Raw genomic sequence first — 15,094 nt, forward strand, 5'->3', positions numbered from 1 at the left:
GCGATGGTATTACTAGCTCTCTGGGGAGACAAAAAGTCATAATAGTGCGGGCCCTAGAACTTATTTCAGTTTCACTTGTATGTATTTAGTTCTTCTAAAAAATTTGAATTCGACAACTTTTCACACTTTGTTTTTTTACCTAGTTTCTTACTTTTATTTTCTAAGTGCTGTACGTTTTTATGTTGTACACAATTTTTTTGTCAATTGAAATCATATACCACCCCGTTTACTTTTCTATCAATGGGCCATTAAAAATTGTTTGTCTTCCAAAACTGACACAAGATATAAAGCAACAGCATCAACAATGTCAAAAATGTCATCTAAAGATTTTTAAATTAATTTATTTGTCTTTTTGTTTTTTTATTTTTAGTTTACATATGACAATCTAATTTTTTTGGTATTCTTGACTTTTCCCAAAAAACAATAAATTCTTTTTATATTATCGCCACGCAAGACCGCATCAACATTGCTATATCCCAAGTTTCCATAAGCATCGGATTAGACAAACCTCTTTTCAATGTTTTAACAGAGAATGTAAAATCTTTCAAAGAAAAAAAAATATTGTATTTGATGAAGTGGGCCTAGGACCACAGTTATAGTACGATGACAACGTTGGCTGCACTGTTGGATTCGAGGATAATGGATTAGACCGTATCCAACGTTTTGATGATTATAGCTTGGTATTGATGATAAAAGGTATAACGAAAAAAAATTCAAACAACCTATTTCATGTACGTACTTTTTGTGAAAGCTCAACAAAACGATACGACTTGGCGAATCAAATTAAAACTAAAGGTACCTACTAAAAGGCAGTGCATTCGAATGGCCTTCGAGTTGCTGGTACCAACTTTATGTGATCAAGGTACTACAAACACAGCTGCTATTAATGTACTAATCAATGAAACAAAAGCGTTCTATTTGCGCCAAAATGAATATTACACTGACAAGTTTTATGAAATCGATTGTGGTGTAGAACGAATCAAGGTTGTTCACTTTTATGATTCTCCGCATCTCTTAAAAGGTATTCGTAACAACATTTTAAATATTAATTTTCTAGTTTTGAAATATTGTCCGTTAAAGTAACAATACCATTTTACCTGCTTATGATAAACTATCATATGGGTACAAAAGCCTAACTGATACACCGTTTAAAGTACCTAGGTATCTGACATGATTTTTATACCATTGTTTTTAAAATGACAATATGAATTTACCTGTTTATTATAAACCTTTTTGAGATTTCATTTAAACTATGAAACATGATTTTTATATCATAATTTTGACGAATAACATTTAGAAACAATACGAAAATATTATAATGATTATAATAGTTGTACGGTTAAAATTGAAAAACTCAAAATGTTCACATATAAGAATAATATAACGACAAATGTTATTATAATATAACAGTGTGGGTTATTTCATTGAGGATAATATTAAGTTATTACTAAAAATAAGAATAAATAATTAAAACAACGGAATTGGACAATCTGTATCAACAACGTTGTCTTCAGTGTTAATTAACAATTATTGTGGCATACAAATTATTCGGTATCAATTGGAGAACATATTAAATAGGCACTATAGATCATAAATAAGTAAACTCGTATGTTAAATTTAAATTTGTCTGTTTTGCTTTGCAATTAATTTTTAAACTATGAATTATTATATAACACCTATAACGTTATTGTAATAATAATTGTATCACCATAAATGGTACTACAATAATTGTGACATCGAAATTGTTGTAATTATCACTTCAAAACAAGAAGGTAAAAATAACGAATAATATAGGTAGCGCTAGATACATAATTGCTCCCCCCCCCCGCCACCTAACAAGACTCTACTAAACATTTGGCGGCCTGGTAATATGGGTGTCTTGTCCAGTTCATTATATCTTAGTCCGCAGTCAGTGCTTAACGCCCATTATCCCATTGGAAAATGACCTTAAATTTAAAACACTACAAATTGATGATTCATTATTTACTTAATTTATAAAAAAAATCATTTATGATAATTAAAAAAGAAACTTCTCTATTTATATTTTATTTAGCTGAAGATTTAATTTCAAATTCCAAAATACACTGTAAATCATGTTACATTGACTCTAACCTATTTGAATTCAACAGGATTTCAGACGGATCCTAAATATATGATATTTTCTTCAGTATAGAAGACGTTATTATTAAATAATCGAATGCTAAGTCATTCAACAAGAATAACTATAAAAAATATTTTGGATCTAATTTATTTGCAGAGTATTTAAAACTTTTACTAATATTTAAATTAGTCAAAACGTCGTGATAGATAATATAGTAAATCATGTGTCCGATAGACAATTGAATGTAAAATTTAGTTGTAATTCAATTGGAAAACAAATAATAAGTTTCATAGTTGGCTACATTATAAAATGCTCAACACGACTTTTCTTAAAAATATTCCGTTTTTTGATCGCCCCAAATTTGTACAGAATCTGTACGTACTTATTAATCATCAACTTACATTAAGTAGAGACTAATATCTTGGTGGTAAATATAATTTAAAATGTCTAAATACAATGTTCTACTAATTCAGGGGATCATTGATTTGATTGGTAAAATAATACTATCTTATGTTACATAATTGGTGTACCCAAATAAATCTTTTACTTGCTGAAACCGCTCATTCGTCAAAAAATGTTAATGTTCATATTAAAATGAATGCTTTTTTGAAGTATAAACATTTTCTGAAAAAATTATGTATATAAGATGAAAACATTTGACTTTTATCGTCTCTGATTAAGAGTACGTTACACCCACATGTGTTGTCTTCGTCTTGCACACTTACGACATGGTGAATTTTCGTTTACCAATTTCAATAGTGTGCTTTTAATTTTGATATTAGAGTGAATTGACCTATTATCTAACTGTGCGAGAGGGCTGCACAAGAAGCCGGCGAGCAAGTGTATGCATTTGTGTGTGTTGTTGTAAGGTGCTTTTTTTACAATCTGGATAAATTTTCCGATGTTCTTGTACACATTTTAGTATAAATTGTTTTTGTTCTTCATCTAATGTGAGTGTAGAATTGTATTCTTCCATCAACTTAACGGCTCTCTCTGTAGTACCGTTAACTATTTTTAATGAATTAATAATTTTTTTACCATTTATGTAACTTTCACTAGATTCCCAGGAAGTCGGATCATGTTTTAAGAATCCGTTATCAATGTTATCAATGTCAATCGGGAAAATAGTTTTAAGCTTTCTTCTGTTATAAATGTGTCAATATTTTTATCTATAAAAATTATAATATTAAATATAATTAATTGCTTATTTTTTATTTTATGAATTATTAAACGTATTCAATATATTTTTTAAACTTAATGTTTATTTACTTACCAATAAATTTATCATCTATTTGGTTTGGTTTAATTATCAATCGTTTGGCTGGATATTTTGTCGCTTTTTTTTTTTAAGGCTTTTACCATCTGACGCTTTACCTCTAGTGGTATAGAATCATCAAAGAAAGATAATGCAGCAGCCTCTTCAGTTAAATACCACAAATGGTTGCATAATTTTTGAATTGATACTCTAGATATTTCTCTATCAAATACTTCATATAATTTCATATCTTTTATAAATTGTAAGTCTTGATTTGGGAACTTATTGTAATGGACAAGTAAACCAAGCTTTGATGTAAAATTTAATAATAAAAACACAAATTTCACCGATTGCTTTTTTTGTTAAGTCGGAAATATTGTATTGGCTTCTAAACAAAAATATTTTTAAACAATAAATTGCTCGTGCCTATCCACAGGGCTTGATGCATGGCTCCGGGAGGATGCATTTTAATTTTATTTTCCAAATTACCGCCAATAAAAATAAATATTAACTCCAAAAATTCACGATAATCTCCACGAGGACGTTTAGTTTCTAATTTACTTTTAACAAAATTCAGAATATCTTCTTTCACATTTTCTAAAGCAGCACCACATGCCTGATCTTCAATTCCAATGTTATATTTGTTAATATCTAATTTATGCCATTGTTTTTGAAAATTTTTAAATAATGGAATAGCTGGGCTTGATGTAACTTCTGGTATTTTTATTTAAAAAACAGATCTCAAAATTAGCTCATAAATATGATGCCTACAAGGAAGATATAATAGGTCTTTACCGAGTTTTTGTTCAATTAAAATACATGCTCCATTTAAGCGTCCTGTATTGGATGCAGTTGTATCACAACACAATGCCTGAACAATATCACATAATCCCCATTCTTGTAATGCATTACACACAGCTGTAGCCTGCGGAACATTTATAATATGCTCGATATTCGTACTTGTTATCACAATTTGTAGTCGTTCTACAGTTGTATTTCTCATTTTAGTGTCTGGTAATAATTTCCCATCCCAATGTACAACCACGTAATTAGGTGCAGATTCTTTAAATCGTAATTTAATTAGTTCACTGCTCTCGCGACGATATATTTCTCGACACCTATGTATAGAAGTTTTATTTATAACATATTCCTCAACATTAAAATTTAAGGCTTCTAAAGTAGCTTGAAGAACATATACTGCATCCCGTATGCTTAACTGGCACCTATCTAAAGCTCCGGCTAGTTTTGGTGTAATAAAATTAATTTTTCCTCGGCATTTTTTTTTTTCTATTTCTAGTGAAATATTCATCTCTAATTCTGATGAATCACTACTTTCTGGACTCTCATTTTCTGAAGTACTATCAAATTGAATAAAATTTAATGACGAAGTTGAGGGACGATCTTTATTATAATTATCTTTTCTATTTGATTCATTCAACTTTCGTTGAACGTTCCTATTTTCTTTTACTGTTCCTGTAATATCTTTACCTAAGAGACATCCTGGACGTCCGGGCAAACGTTGGTTCAATAAAAATTGTCTATCAACGTCAATTTTTATAAATTTTAAAGCATCGGAATGAGCAATATCGAACAACAAATTTAATTTATTTTTAAAATCGTATTCTTTTAATCTATATGACTCACCTACTTTTGTAGAATTTTTTTGGAGACTGCGCCATTCATTATATAAATTAATTAATTTGTCAATGCAATGTTGAATCGCTCGAATAGGAATCCTTGCTTTTTCCCAAAAAATACAACATTCACGCACAGCCAACGCTGCACTTTCCCTAACAACAAGGTTAACAGTTCGCATATTGTAAAAGAATACTGAAAGCATTTGACCGTTTGATGGAACCTTAGAACCATGAATTTGTGTCTCTTCAGACCCGATTAAAAATATTTGATGATCACTTCTCAGTTTTTTTGACATTTTTTTATTTATAATAATAAAAAACGGGATCAATTTGAAATCATACAACGACAAACGACGGTAAATGTTAGATCTTCACTAAACAGATATTACGATCAAACTAACATTAATAATAAGGTACAATTGTACCAAAATAAGAACCAGACTTATCTTGCTATTAAAACGTAATATCAAAATAATTAACCATACGAATAGGTACTATCTAATCTATTGATATTTAATTTTTATGTACGGAAATATAGAGAAATAATCAGGTGAAAGAGATTAGATTAATATATTATTATTGTGAACATTATACTTGTATTGTGATTGTTATATTACCAGCGATAATATGAAGGCAAAAATACATAAAATAACTTTATAGAAAATATGGGAGTTTTGTAAAAATTATTTTAGCCCGCACAATAATTCATAATTATGAAAAAATACCTAAATTGTGGTTTTTTGGAGTCAAGTCGAAATACTTCACGAACCATTGGAGATATGAAAAAATGTAATAAAATAAAAGTTATAGCAAATTTAATTTACTTTAAAATATGTAGTATTAAAAATATCGATATATAACGAAATATTTACGAAAATTTCGAAAATTTTCGTAAATATTGAAAAATGTAGTAAGTTCAAACTTAAATCATAAGTCGGCACGGGTTAACCTTATCTGATCGAACCAAAACTTTTTGTAGTTCATTTTGATACATATAGGCACAATATTAGGGGGTGAGACCAAACATTTTATGATATTTTTTTCTCATCATCTGTGCTAAGGAACACCCTAATATATATATATATATATATATATATATATAACAATGTACAAAACGATTTATTGCACGCGTTCTGCAAAAAAATAGCTTAAACTAGGGTTAGTAAAATAAGCACGATCACATACGATCGGCTGCGACAAATCGAATAATAATATATTTAATGTACGTCGGAGACGACAAAATAAAACAAATAGTACGTGGAATATGGTGACGAATAATAAACAATAACAAATGATATCGTGTGTACGATCTGATAACCGGGTAGTTCGATGATAACACGACGATGGGATGGGACCACATAATAAAATGGGACTGCGCAAAGTTTTTGACTTGAGTCAGTTGAGGCGAACAACCAGATGTCACTCTGCGCCCGTGCACAGAGTCTTATGTGGCCCACCACAGGTTTATGGAGTATGATATATAAACCTTGGAGACTACGGGCGTTTATTGCGACCCTCGCACTATCGTCGATTTTGACGATAAGGTCGATGACACCATTTATGTGCGTGCGGAGGTTGACGATGATATGGAGGTGATCCAAATTGGACGACGCGGGCGTTGATCCAGTTGATAGATGTGATACTTGCGGTCGCAAGATTTACACGCAAAAATAACGTCACGCGTGGACGTCCGTTGTCGCGGACCAAACTACAACCCTCGTTGGTTTTTTGTGATATTTTATATTTTTCATACTCATAACTAGGGCCCGGATTTATATGCTAATGCATATTATTCCATAATTTACCTATATTCTATAATTTTGATTATAAATGTCGACGTTTTGTAATGTGTAGATTCTATGGTTAGTTTTTTTTTTCCATATTTTTGCATATTTGAACGAAAATGCATATTTCTTTATAGTTGTATAAATGTTGCATATTCTACAATTTGTAGATTTTACGCGTATAAAAATATCTACTGTTAATCGTAAGTAATCCATTATAATGTACATCGATGAGTTATCGACAAATATTGGATTTTCTTGCAATAATTCGAAAACTTAAAATCGATATTTATTACTTCATGCTGGTACTCGTCTCAAAATAATAATTTAATATAAATAGTATACCTAATACTTTTAAATACAATTTTATACAAATAATGTTATTGGTTATTTTGAGTTTTAAAATAATAATTTTATGTAATACTTTACTTAATTAATTTATAATATTTTTATATACTTACACAATGTAAGTGTTTATATTGTGTGTACATGTGTTACATATTTAGATTGTGTACATTTTTTATTCAAAACCTTACGTTTGTTAATTTGTAAAAAAATATTTTTTTTTTGTATTTAGCCATTAGTACAAACTATTACGGCTCGACAATTAATGTACATAAACAAGATAAAACGATACAATAATATACATGTACTAAATATGTAGAATGCATTAGCATAGTAATATAGATAGTATATAAATAAGTTATATAATATAAATTACATGGATTAGCTGGGTTTCTATATTGTACTACAGATATATCATTATTTCTTAAATAATTTTCATCAATATAACATTCTAAAATAGTTTTAAATGCAGATTCCGTTTTAAAATAAATAGTATGTATCTTAAGTTTTACCGATTGGAATTCCAAAGTCAAATTATTTAAAATCGGTAAACTATATTCTAAAAAATATAAATTTAGTTTATTTAAAGGATTAGATAATTTGGAGAGTAAATTGGATATGCTTTTTTATCTATAAGATGTTGTTCATGAAAATAAAGTTCAACCGCTGAATATTGGTCAATTATTCTTTTAACACAAGAAAAAAGAGATAACCATCTTGTTTGATTTGGTTGTAACAGTTTATTAGGTTTTGCTTTAATAAAACTTTGAAACTCAGAAAATTCACACATTTTTTTATAAAAAAAATGTATTAATACATCAAAAATGTTTTGGGCTGTTGCATTAAAAACAGGTATTGAGGAAACAATTTCATCTTTTACTATTAAACTAATATTATATACCATACGTGTGACTATATCCAAATATTTAGTTGAACCTTTATCAGATGATTCATCTATTAATAATGAGAATTTCTGAACCGTCATTCTTTTTAATACTTCTTCAAATTGATACTTCCCAATCACATTAGTTACAATGCTGGTAGCCTTAGTACGATTCCAAGTTAATGATGTAATACTTTCAGTATCCGGATATAAAACTTAACAGTTGAATTAAATGATACGATGTTCTTAAAGAAATGTGTTCTGTTATAAACATGCTAACCCTGATTGCTACTTCTTTACTTTGATTCTGAATATTCACAGCACGACTACTTTGAATTGCTTGATTTATCGATTGAAGATTTTTGATTGATTTTAAAGCTTTGATGTGTTTATTAGAATAAGAATGTTTATGGACAGCAGAAATACCTCCAGAATGATCTTCTTGACAAACTTTACAGTAATAAAAAAAAATCCTTTTTTACTTTCTGCCAACCAGGGTATAAATTCTGATAATTTTAACTAGCTATCACAAAATGTATGTTTGTAAGACCTTTTTCTTCGGTTTTGCAATGGCGTGTTGTTCTCTGTCTGTATCATTGCTGTCATTCGTCATATTGTAACAACTATTCACTAAAAATATAATATTTTTTTTTTTTTTCCGTTTGAACCGACAGCAGAGGAGGATCTGTGTGAACACTACTACTCCTCTGCTGCCATCGTTTATTAATGTTTAATAAAAACGTTAATGCATGCACATTCTTAACACATAACTAATTATGGTTGCTTCACCTTAAAAATAAACATTAATACAATAAGTACAATACAATGCAAAACAATGCGATACAATAAATAATAAAGTCAGTCAGTTGGAGCGGCTGCCACTGCATTCGCTCTTCGTTCGGCCTCAGCTACCCTTTCATCACGCTCCTTGCAGCTTAAAATGTTGTCAACCAAGTCATAAAAGGACTGAGTGGCACGTTGGGAGGCAGCCCGTAGCCGGTCGTTCTCGCTGAACGGGACATCAGAGGGGCCGCACAGCAAATCCTGGACGTCTCCCGGAGTTATATTTCGGTTACCAACAAACATCTTCACTGGCAGCCGAAGCGGATCCCAGTAAGCACAATCAAATATCGTGTGTTCCGCAGTGTCCTCAGGGTGTTGGCAGTACAGGCAAGCCGCATCAGGGGCGCGCTTCATCCTGTGTAGGTAGTACCTGAAACACCCGTGTCCAGTAAGAGCCTGCGTTACATGAAACGTGAGGTCTTTGGGGCATCTTTTCGTCTATCTTATCAGTTCCGGAAGAATCGTGCGCGTCCAGGCGCCTCTAACGCCCCGACTCCATCTGTTCGACCAGGCAGCAAGCAAGATGTCTCGCTCTGCTCTCCGGATTTCATCCTTTGAATCAGCTCTGTCCGGGTCGTCAAGTTTACTTCGGACTCTTTTGCGTTCCAAAGCAAGAAGATCACCCGGAGGAGTTCCCGCCAGGAATAAGGCTGCCTCAGCCGAGACTGTGCGGTACGCCCTCGTGACTCTGAGAGCCGCAATCCTCTGTGCCCGGATCATAAGGTTTCGACAGATAGCGTACTTGCATGCTCTTTCCGCCCACGTTGGACAGGCGTACAGCAGCCTGCTGTTCACCACAGACATTAGCAGCGTTCTCTTAGCCTGTGAGGGTCCTCCAAGGTTGGGCATGAGCCGTCCTATAGCCAGCGCTGCCTGGGACGCCTTCCCCGAAACAGTAGTGAAGTGTCCACTGAATGTAAGGTGTGAGTCCAGATGGAGTCCCAGGTATCGCAATTTCCTTAACAAAGGAACTGTGTGACCCCCTACAACGAACACCGGATCCCGATACGCCCACTTCTTAGTCAGCATGATGGCCTCTGTCTTGTGCCGTGCTAGTTGAAGTCCGTGAGCGCCCATCCAGCCATCAATAGCGTCTAATTTGGAGTTGACCACCTCTTCCAGGGTGTCTGAAGTCTCTCCGACTGCGAGTAGGGCTAGGTCATCTGCGAAGCCGACAAGCTGAACCCCCTCCGGAACGTCCATCCTGAGAATGTCATCATAGAATACATTCCACAATGTGGGGCCGAGGACCGACCCCTGCGGAACACCCCCTGTGACCGGTCTGTCAATGCTGTTCCCATCGGGTGTTCTAATGGTAATTGTACGATCCACCATGTATGACCGTAAAATTTTTAGGAGGTATCGGGGGACTCCTCTGCGTCGAAGAGCCTCATCCACGTGCTTCCATGGCGCAGAGTTGAAGGCATTCTGAACGTCGAGTGCCACTAGGACGCATAGTTCCTGATTTCTTGAGGGTCCATGATTGGCCCACTTAACCAGGTCAAGAACCTTATTGATGGCGTCCTCGGTGGAACAACCCCTTCGGAAGCCAAACTGAGTAGGAGGATCCTCTCAAATAATTTCCCAGTGGTGTCTAGCATGCAGAGAGGCCGAAAGCTAGATGGATTAGATACTGGCTTGTCCGGTCCTTTATGAAGAAGTAGGAGTCTGACCCTTTTCCACCTAACAGGAAAAACTGACTCGCTTAAACATCTATTGTACATTTTAACAAATATATCGGGGGACCTATTGGCAATCAGCGAAAGCATCTCATTAGGAATCTCATCCAGCCCGGTCGCTTTACCCCTTGACAGTCGTGAGACTGTTAGCCTGGACTCCTCTGTGGTGAAAGGTGGGCACTCATTACCATGATTTAAGTTGTAACCTTCGGCAGTGGTGGTTGGAAAGCTAGGATCTACTTGGCTATCCATCGGCACACGTCGCCAATTGATAATTGGCATAGTGGGAAATAGGTGATCAGCAATCTCTTTTTCGCGTCCTATTGCAGCTAAACCTGGTGGCTGTCTGCCCAGCCGCCCCGAAACAATTCTGTATGGCACACCCCAGGGATCGTTATCTACCGATGCGCAAAGAGCAGCCCAGCTAAGCTTCTGTGACTTACGTATGGAAACGCGTAAAGCCTTGCGTGCCTCTTTGAAGGCAATTTTTTCCGCTGTACTGCCATCAGGGCCTTGTCTCTTAACCACTCTGAGATATATGCGCCTATTCCTTATGCATTTGGCTCTAAGATCGGCAATCTCATGGTTCCACCAATGAACTGCTTTCCGTTTGTGGGCTCCGTAGACTCTTCTGGGCATACAAGAATCGCAGGCATTAACCAGATAGTTGTTGAGAACCTCTGCTGCGTTATCCACCGAGGCAGGCTCCTCCAAAACCGGTGGTCCCTCATCCAACTTTTGAGAGAGCGCAGCATGATCGAGCTTACGTGTGGCCCATCCTAGATGTACACCCCGTCCCATGGGTACGTTATCGTTAAGTGTTCGCGAGTAGGGAATGAGGTTGAATGTGATGTAGTTGTGGTCGCTACCGGAATAGTCATCGAGGACCTCCCAGTCCACTACCTCGTAGGGGCCCGGGCCCGAGAAGGTTACATCAATGACCGAAGAAGACGCCCCTCTCTGGAAGGTAGGGTGGCTTCCGACGTTGTTGGTCCAGAGTCCAAGACTTGCGGCAAAGGATTCAAGAGCTTCTCCTTTACTATCATCTACACTAGAGCCCCAGTACGTGGACTTAGCATTAAAGTCACCAGCAACCAGGAGAGTTTCATTCTCTCTTTCCCCCTGTCGTATAGCTTGGTCAAGACCATCCAGGAATCTCTTAAAGGCATTCAGGCGGTCCTCAGCAGAGTCGTCGTTGGGGGTCCAGTAGCAGCTGAATGCTCTAACATTCCCAAATCGGAGCCATGCAAAGCCCGGGCCAGAACCAGTCTCCTCCGCCACAATGCCCGCAATGGTGGTCAGTGTTATTGAGCATCTCCCGTCAGAACTAGATGCCCAGCTGGAGTGGTTACATGGGGATCTGTTGTGCTCACTGAGGATGAGGAGGCCAATGTCCATGTTCAGCACGGTTCGGGAAAGTAGCTGTTGGGCAGCCCAGTCGGTGTGGAGGTTGATTTGCAAGCAGTGAATCATTGCTTCGAGCGTGATCCATCTCCGCTGGCTTCCCGCCAAGACTGCGCTTGCGAATTGTGCCCAGCAAGTAACTTGAGCGCCTCCTTCCTGGCTTTGCACATACCTGAACCTGGCTTATGTTCAAAACGTTCAATGCCTGCTCTCTCACATGCAACACATCGGTCCTTGTCCGCCAAACAGTCTTTAAGTTCGTGTCCTGGTTCTCCACAGCGTCTGCAATTCAACGATAAGTCGGGCTCGGAGCAATTATCACTCCGATGACCGAATCCGTGACATCTAAAGCACTTTTGGGTTCAGGACGCCTAGGACGAACGCGGCACATTGTCCATCCAATAGGGACGCGAGTTACAATAGCGGCAGAAGCTCTAGTCATTCTGGCGGTAGCAATTTGCTGGCCGGACCTGGTGGACCAAAGGCCAGTGATTTGAACTGCCTGTCGTTCGCAATTTGCAGCTTGGTCGTCTTCGGATCCGGGTATTGCCGCCCGCAATGCCGAAAGAACCTCACCCTCAGTCGTCACTGCGTCGAGGTCAACAATCTCAACAACAGTAAACTGGCTAAGCTGTGACACTCCTCCAACCGCATCATCCAACCTGGTGGCTATGGCCGACGACAATTTCTGGGCTTCTACTACAGATCCCGCACCTTTGGCTAACTCAACCAGCAAGTGCCCATCCCTGGTTTTGCGCATGCCAGTAACCTGAGCTCCCAGCTCAACCAAGTTCACCTCGCTGTTATTCCTTACTGCACGAACGGTGTCAGCGTACGACGAGCCGGCAGTCACCTTGACTAAAACCGCCGGAGGCTTAGCCCTGAACTTCGCCCCAGTCCTCAAAGGTATAGGAAGGCCCATTGCTCTTCCACTGTGCGGAGCTGCAGTTGCTTTCCTGCCAACAACTTCCCTCCACCCTTCGCCATCCGTCTCCATCGCCGAATCAACTCCAGTAAAAATATAATATTTAACTTTTAATTATATACATATTTATGGGTTTAATATTGTAAATCAGTATATAACTTATATGTTAGCTTACCAGTATTTTATATTATCTTGAATAATATGCCAATCATGGAAGTTTAATAGCCAATTGGTACTACAAATTTAATATAGAATACTATATTAAAACTAACACCTAAACTGAACACCATTAATAAATATAGACTCAAACTCCGCATGTTACCATCCGGCTTTACGACCACTACCAAGAACTGGTGGCATGAGTAATAAATTAACAGTTTAATACTTTAATAACAAGTAAACAACATACAACAAAACAAAAAACTTAACAACGTCAATAACAATTAACAATTGAGAAAAAATTGGAAAGCCAATATCTAATATATTATTGTCATATAGTTTTTGGCGGGGCAAGTATAAAGATAACACAATAAGGTGTTATGGACGCGCACTTAGCGATTCCACACAAATAAATAACACGAGTTTAAATTACTTTTGCTCAAAATAATATTCTTTATTTAATTGTGATAACGTTTAATTATATGTAAATACTCTGAAATGGTTTGTAATGGTCTGTTGTAACACTAACACTAACTGCTACGTGTGCGAGCCCCGCATACGAGCTGGTTGTCCGTTCAAAAAGGGTTTATTCAGCGGATTCCTTAGGTCAGTCGTATGCAGAGGGGCACACACGTATTAGTTTACAATATTAATACATTATACTTATACTGCAAGAACTATAGAATAATATAACTAACAGTATTCAGGGGTTCTTAACACCCCTACCCTTAAATGGAACATGGGGGCTTAATAGTTCCCATTTTCCTTTACATAAATTAACTTAAATGTTCAATTATTTTCTGAAAGCTCGGTTTCTGCAAGATCCGGCTTGTACATTTTCGTATTATTCTTCTAACTTTGAATATAATGAAAGTATTTAATATAATGAGACAAACTAATAAATATATATAATATTACTGTGTCTACATCTATCATTATACAACTTGGAGGTTCTGAGGGTAGTTTCTCTAAAGTATTAATTCTTGCAAGCTGTGTGTGAATTCGGTGAGATCTTTTATGATCTGTACATTTATAATACTTTGGGGTATTAGTGAATTTAACAATTTTGTAAAAGAGTGTTTGACATTAAATTTAGAATTTTCTGTAACTAAATCAGCATAATGTTTGCTCTTATGTAATTAGAGGGTGGTAATAATGTTTTATCCGGGGTATGATGCATGCTGTGATAATAGTCAATCGACCTACACCATAAATCTCAAAAGTAAATGTTCTGGTTGGATTTTCACAGTATATTGTTATTATATCAGATTGTGTATAGAATAACCCAGAATTTTGACTGAAGTAGTCGGATCCACACAGATGCATTTGTTGTCACAAATTTTATATTACAAGTATCGGGAAAGTTCTGTGGTTTTGACATGAGTGAAATTTCGCATATGATTGACTTAGATTTATGATGGATCGGTTGACTATTTTTACATAGTGTATATGATTGCACCTCCCTGCACATTTCCATTCTTTATTTGTCAACGAGAAAAAACTTTTGCGTATCATAACTAGTTGCTATAATTTCCATACTAGGGTAAATTAAGATAAGGCTCTGGCTGTCGTATATAATAGGTAAGGGAATTACTTTATAGGCATTTAAATCAATGGTTTTTATTAGCGGAATTTTTGTTACAAATATAAGGTGACCTTTATGACATTGTTATTTCCGAAATTTTTTATGAAATCAGAAATAGATTCTGTTTTAATCTCAAGTGGGAAATTCGTCCCTATTGGGATGTTTGCCTTAATTCACACGAAGTTCTGTTAACCAACGCTGGGTGTGTAATACACTGGTGTGTAATTTCCCATAGGGCAGAATCAATTATTGCCAAAAGATTTTGTGTCTCATATGCGTATTGGTTAAGTAGGACTTCGAAGAAGAGAGTCTGTTCTAATAGCATTGTTCTGATCTTTATTTGATCAATGTCCTTTGCGTTTTCTTAGCTTGTTCGCTTGTAGCTGAATGTTCTGTTCAATTTTTTACTGGTTCGTTAATATCTGATTTAATTTGCTATTATTTTCATTGGTTGTCAATTCAATGATTCGAGTTGCTCCGATGCTTAATTGATA

At 35.8% G+C, this 15,094-nt stretch overlaps 1 protein-coding gene and 1 pseudogene across 1 annotated transcript; both read right to left on the bottom strand.

Annotated features, from left to right (window-relative positions):
* Positions 1-2,897: 2,897 nt before the first annotated feature.
* LOC113558049 lies at positions 2,898-3,463 on the bottom strand (annotated as a pseudogene).
* Positions 3,464-10,673: 7,210 nt separating this feature from the next.
* Positions 10,674-12,000, bottom strand: LOC114253682. Its single transcript, XM_028188666.1, has 2 exons — positions 10,768-12,000; positions 10,674-10,688 (listed from the first exon to the last, which is right to left on the bottom strand). The coding sequence occupies exons 1-2, from the start codon at positions 11,998-12,000 to the stop codon at positions 10,674-10,676; spliced, it is 1,248 nt and encodes a 415-aa protein (XP_028044467.1).
* Positions 12,001-15,094: the final 3,094 nt, after the last annotated feature.

This window comes from Rhopalosiphum maidis, chromosome 3 (genome assembly GCF_003676215.2).
Source record: "Rhopalosiphum maidis isolate BTI-1 chromosome 3, ASM367621v3, whole genome shotgun sequence".
Lineage (NCBI taxonomy): Eukaryota > Metazoa > Arthropoda > Insecta > Hemiptera > Aphididae > Rhopalosiphum > Rhopalosiphum maidis.

Excerpts from the sequence above, each read along its gene's own strand:
- LOC114253682 (XM_028188666.1), bottom strand. The coding sequence starts at position 12,000 with ATGATTCACTGCTTGCAAATCAACCTCCACACCGACTGGGCTGCCCAA.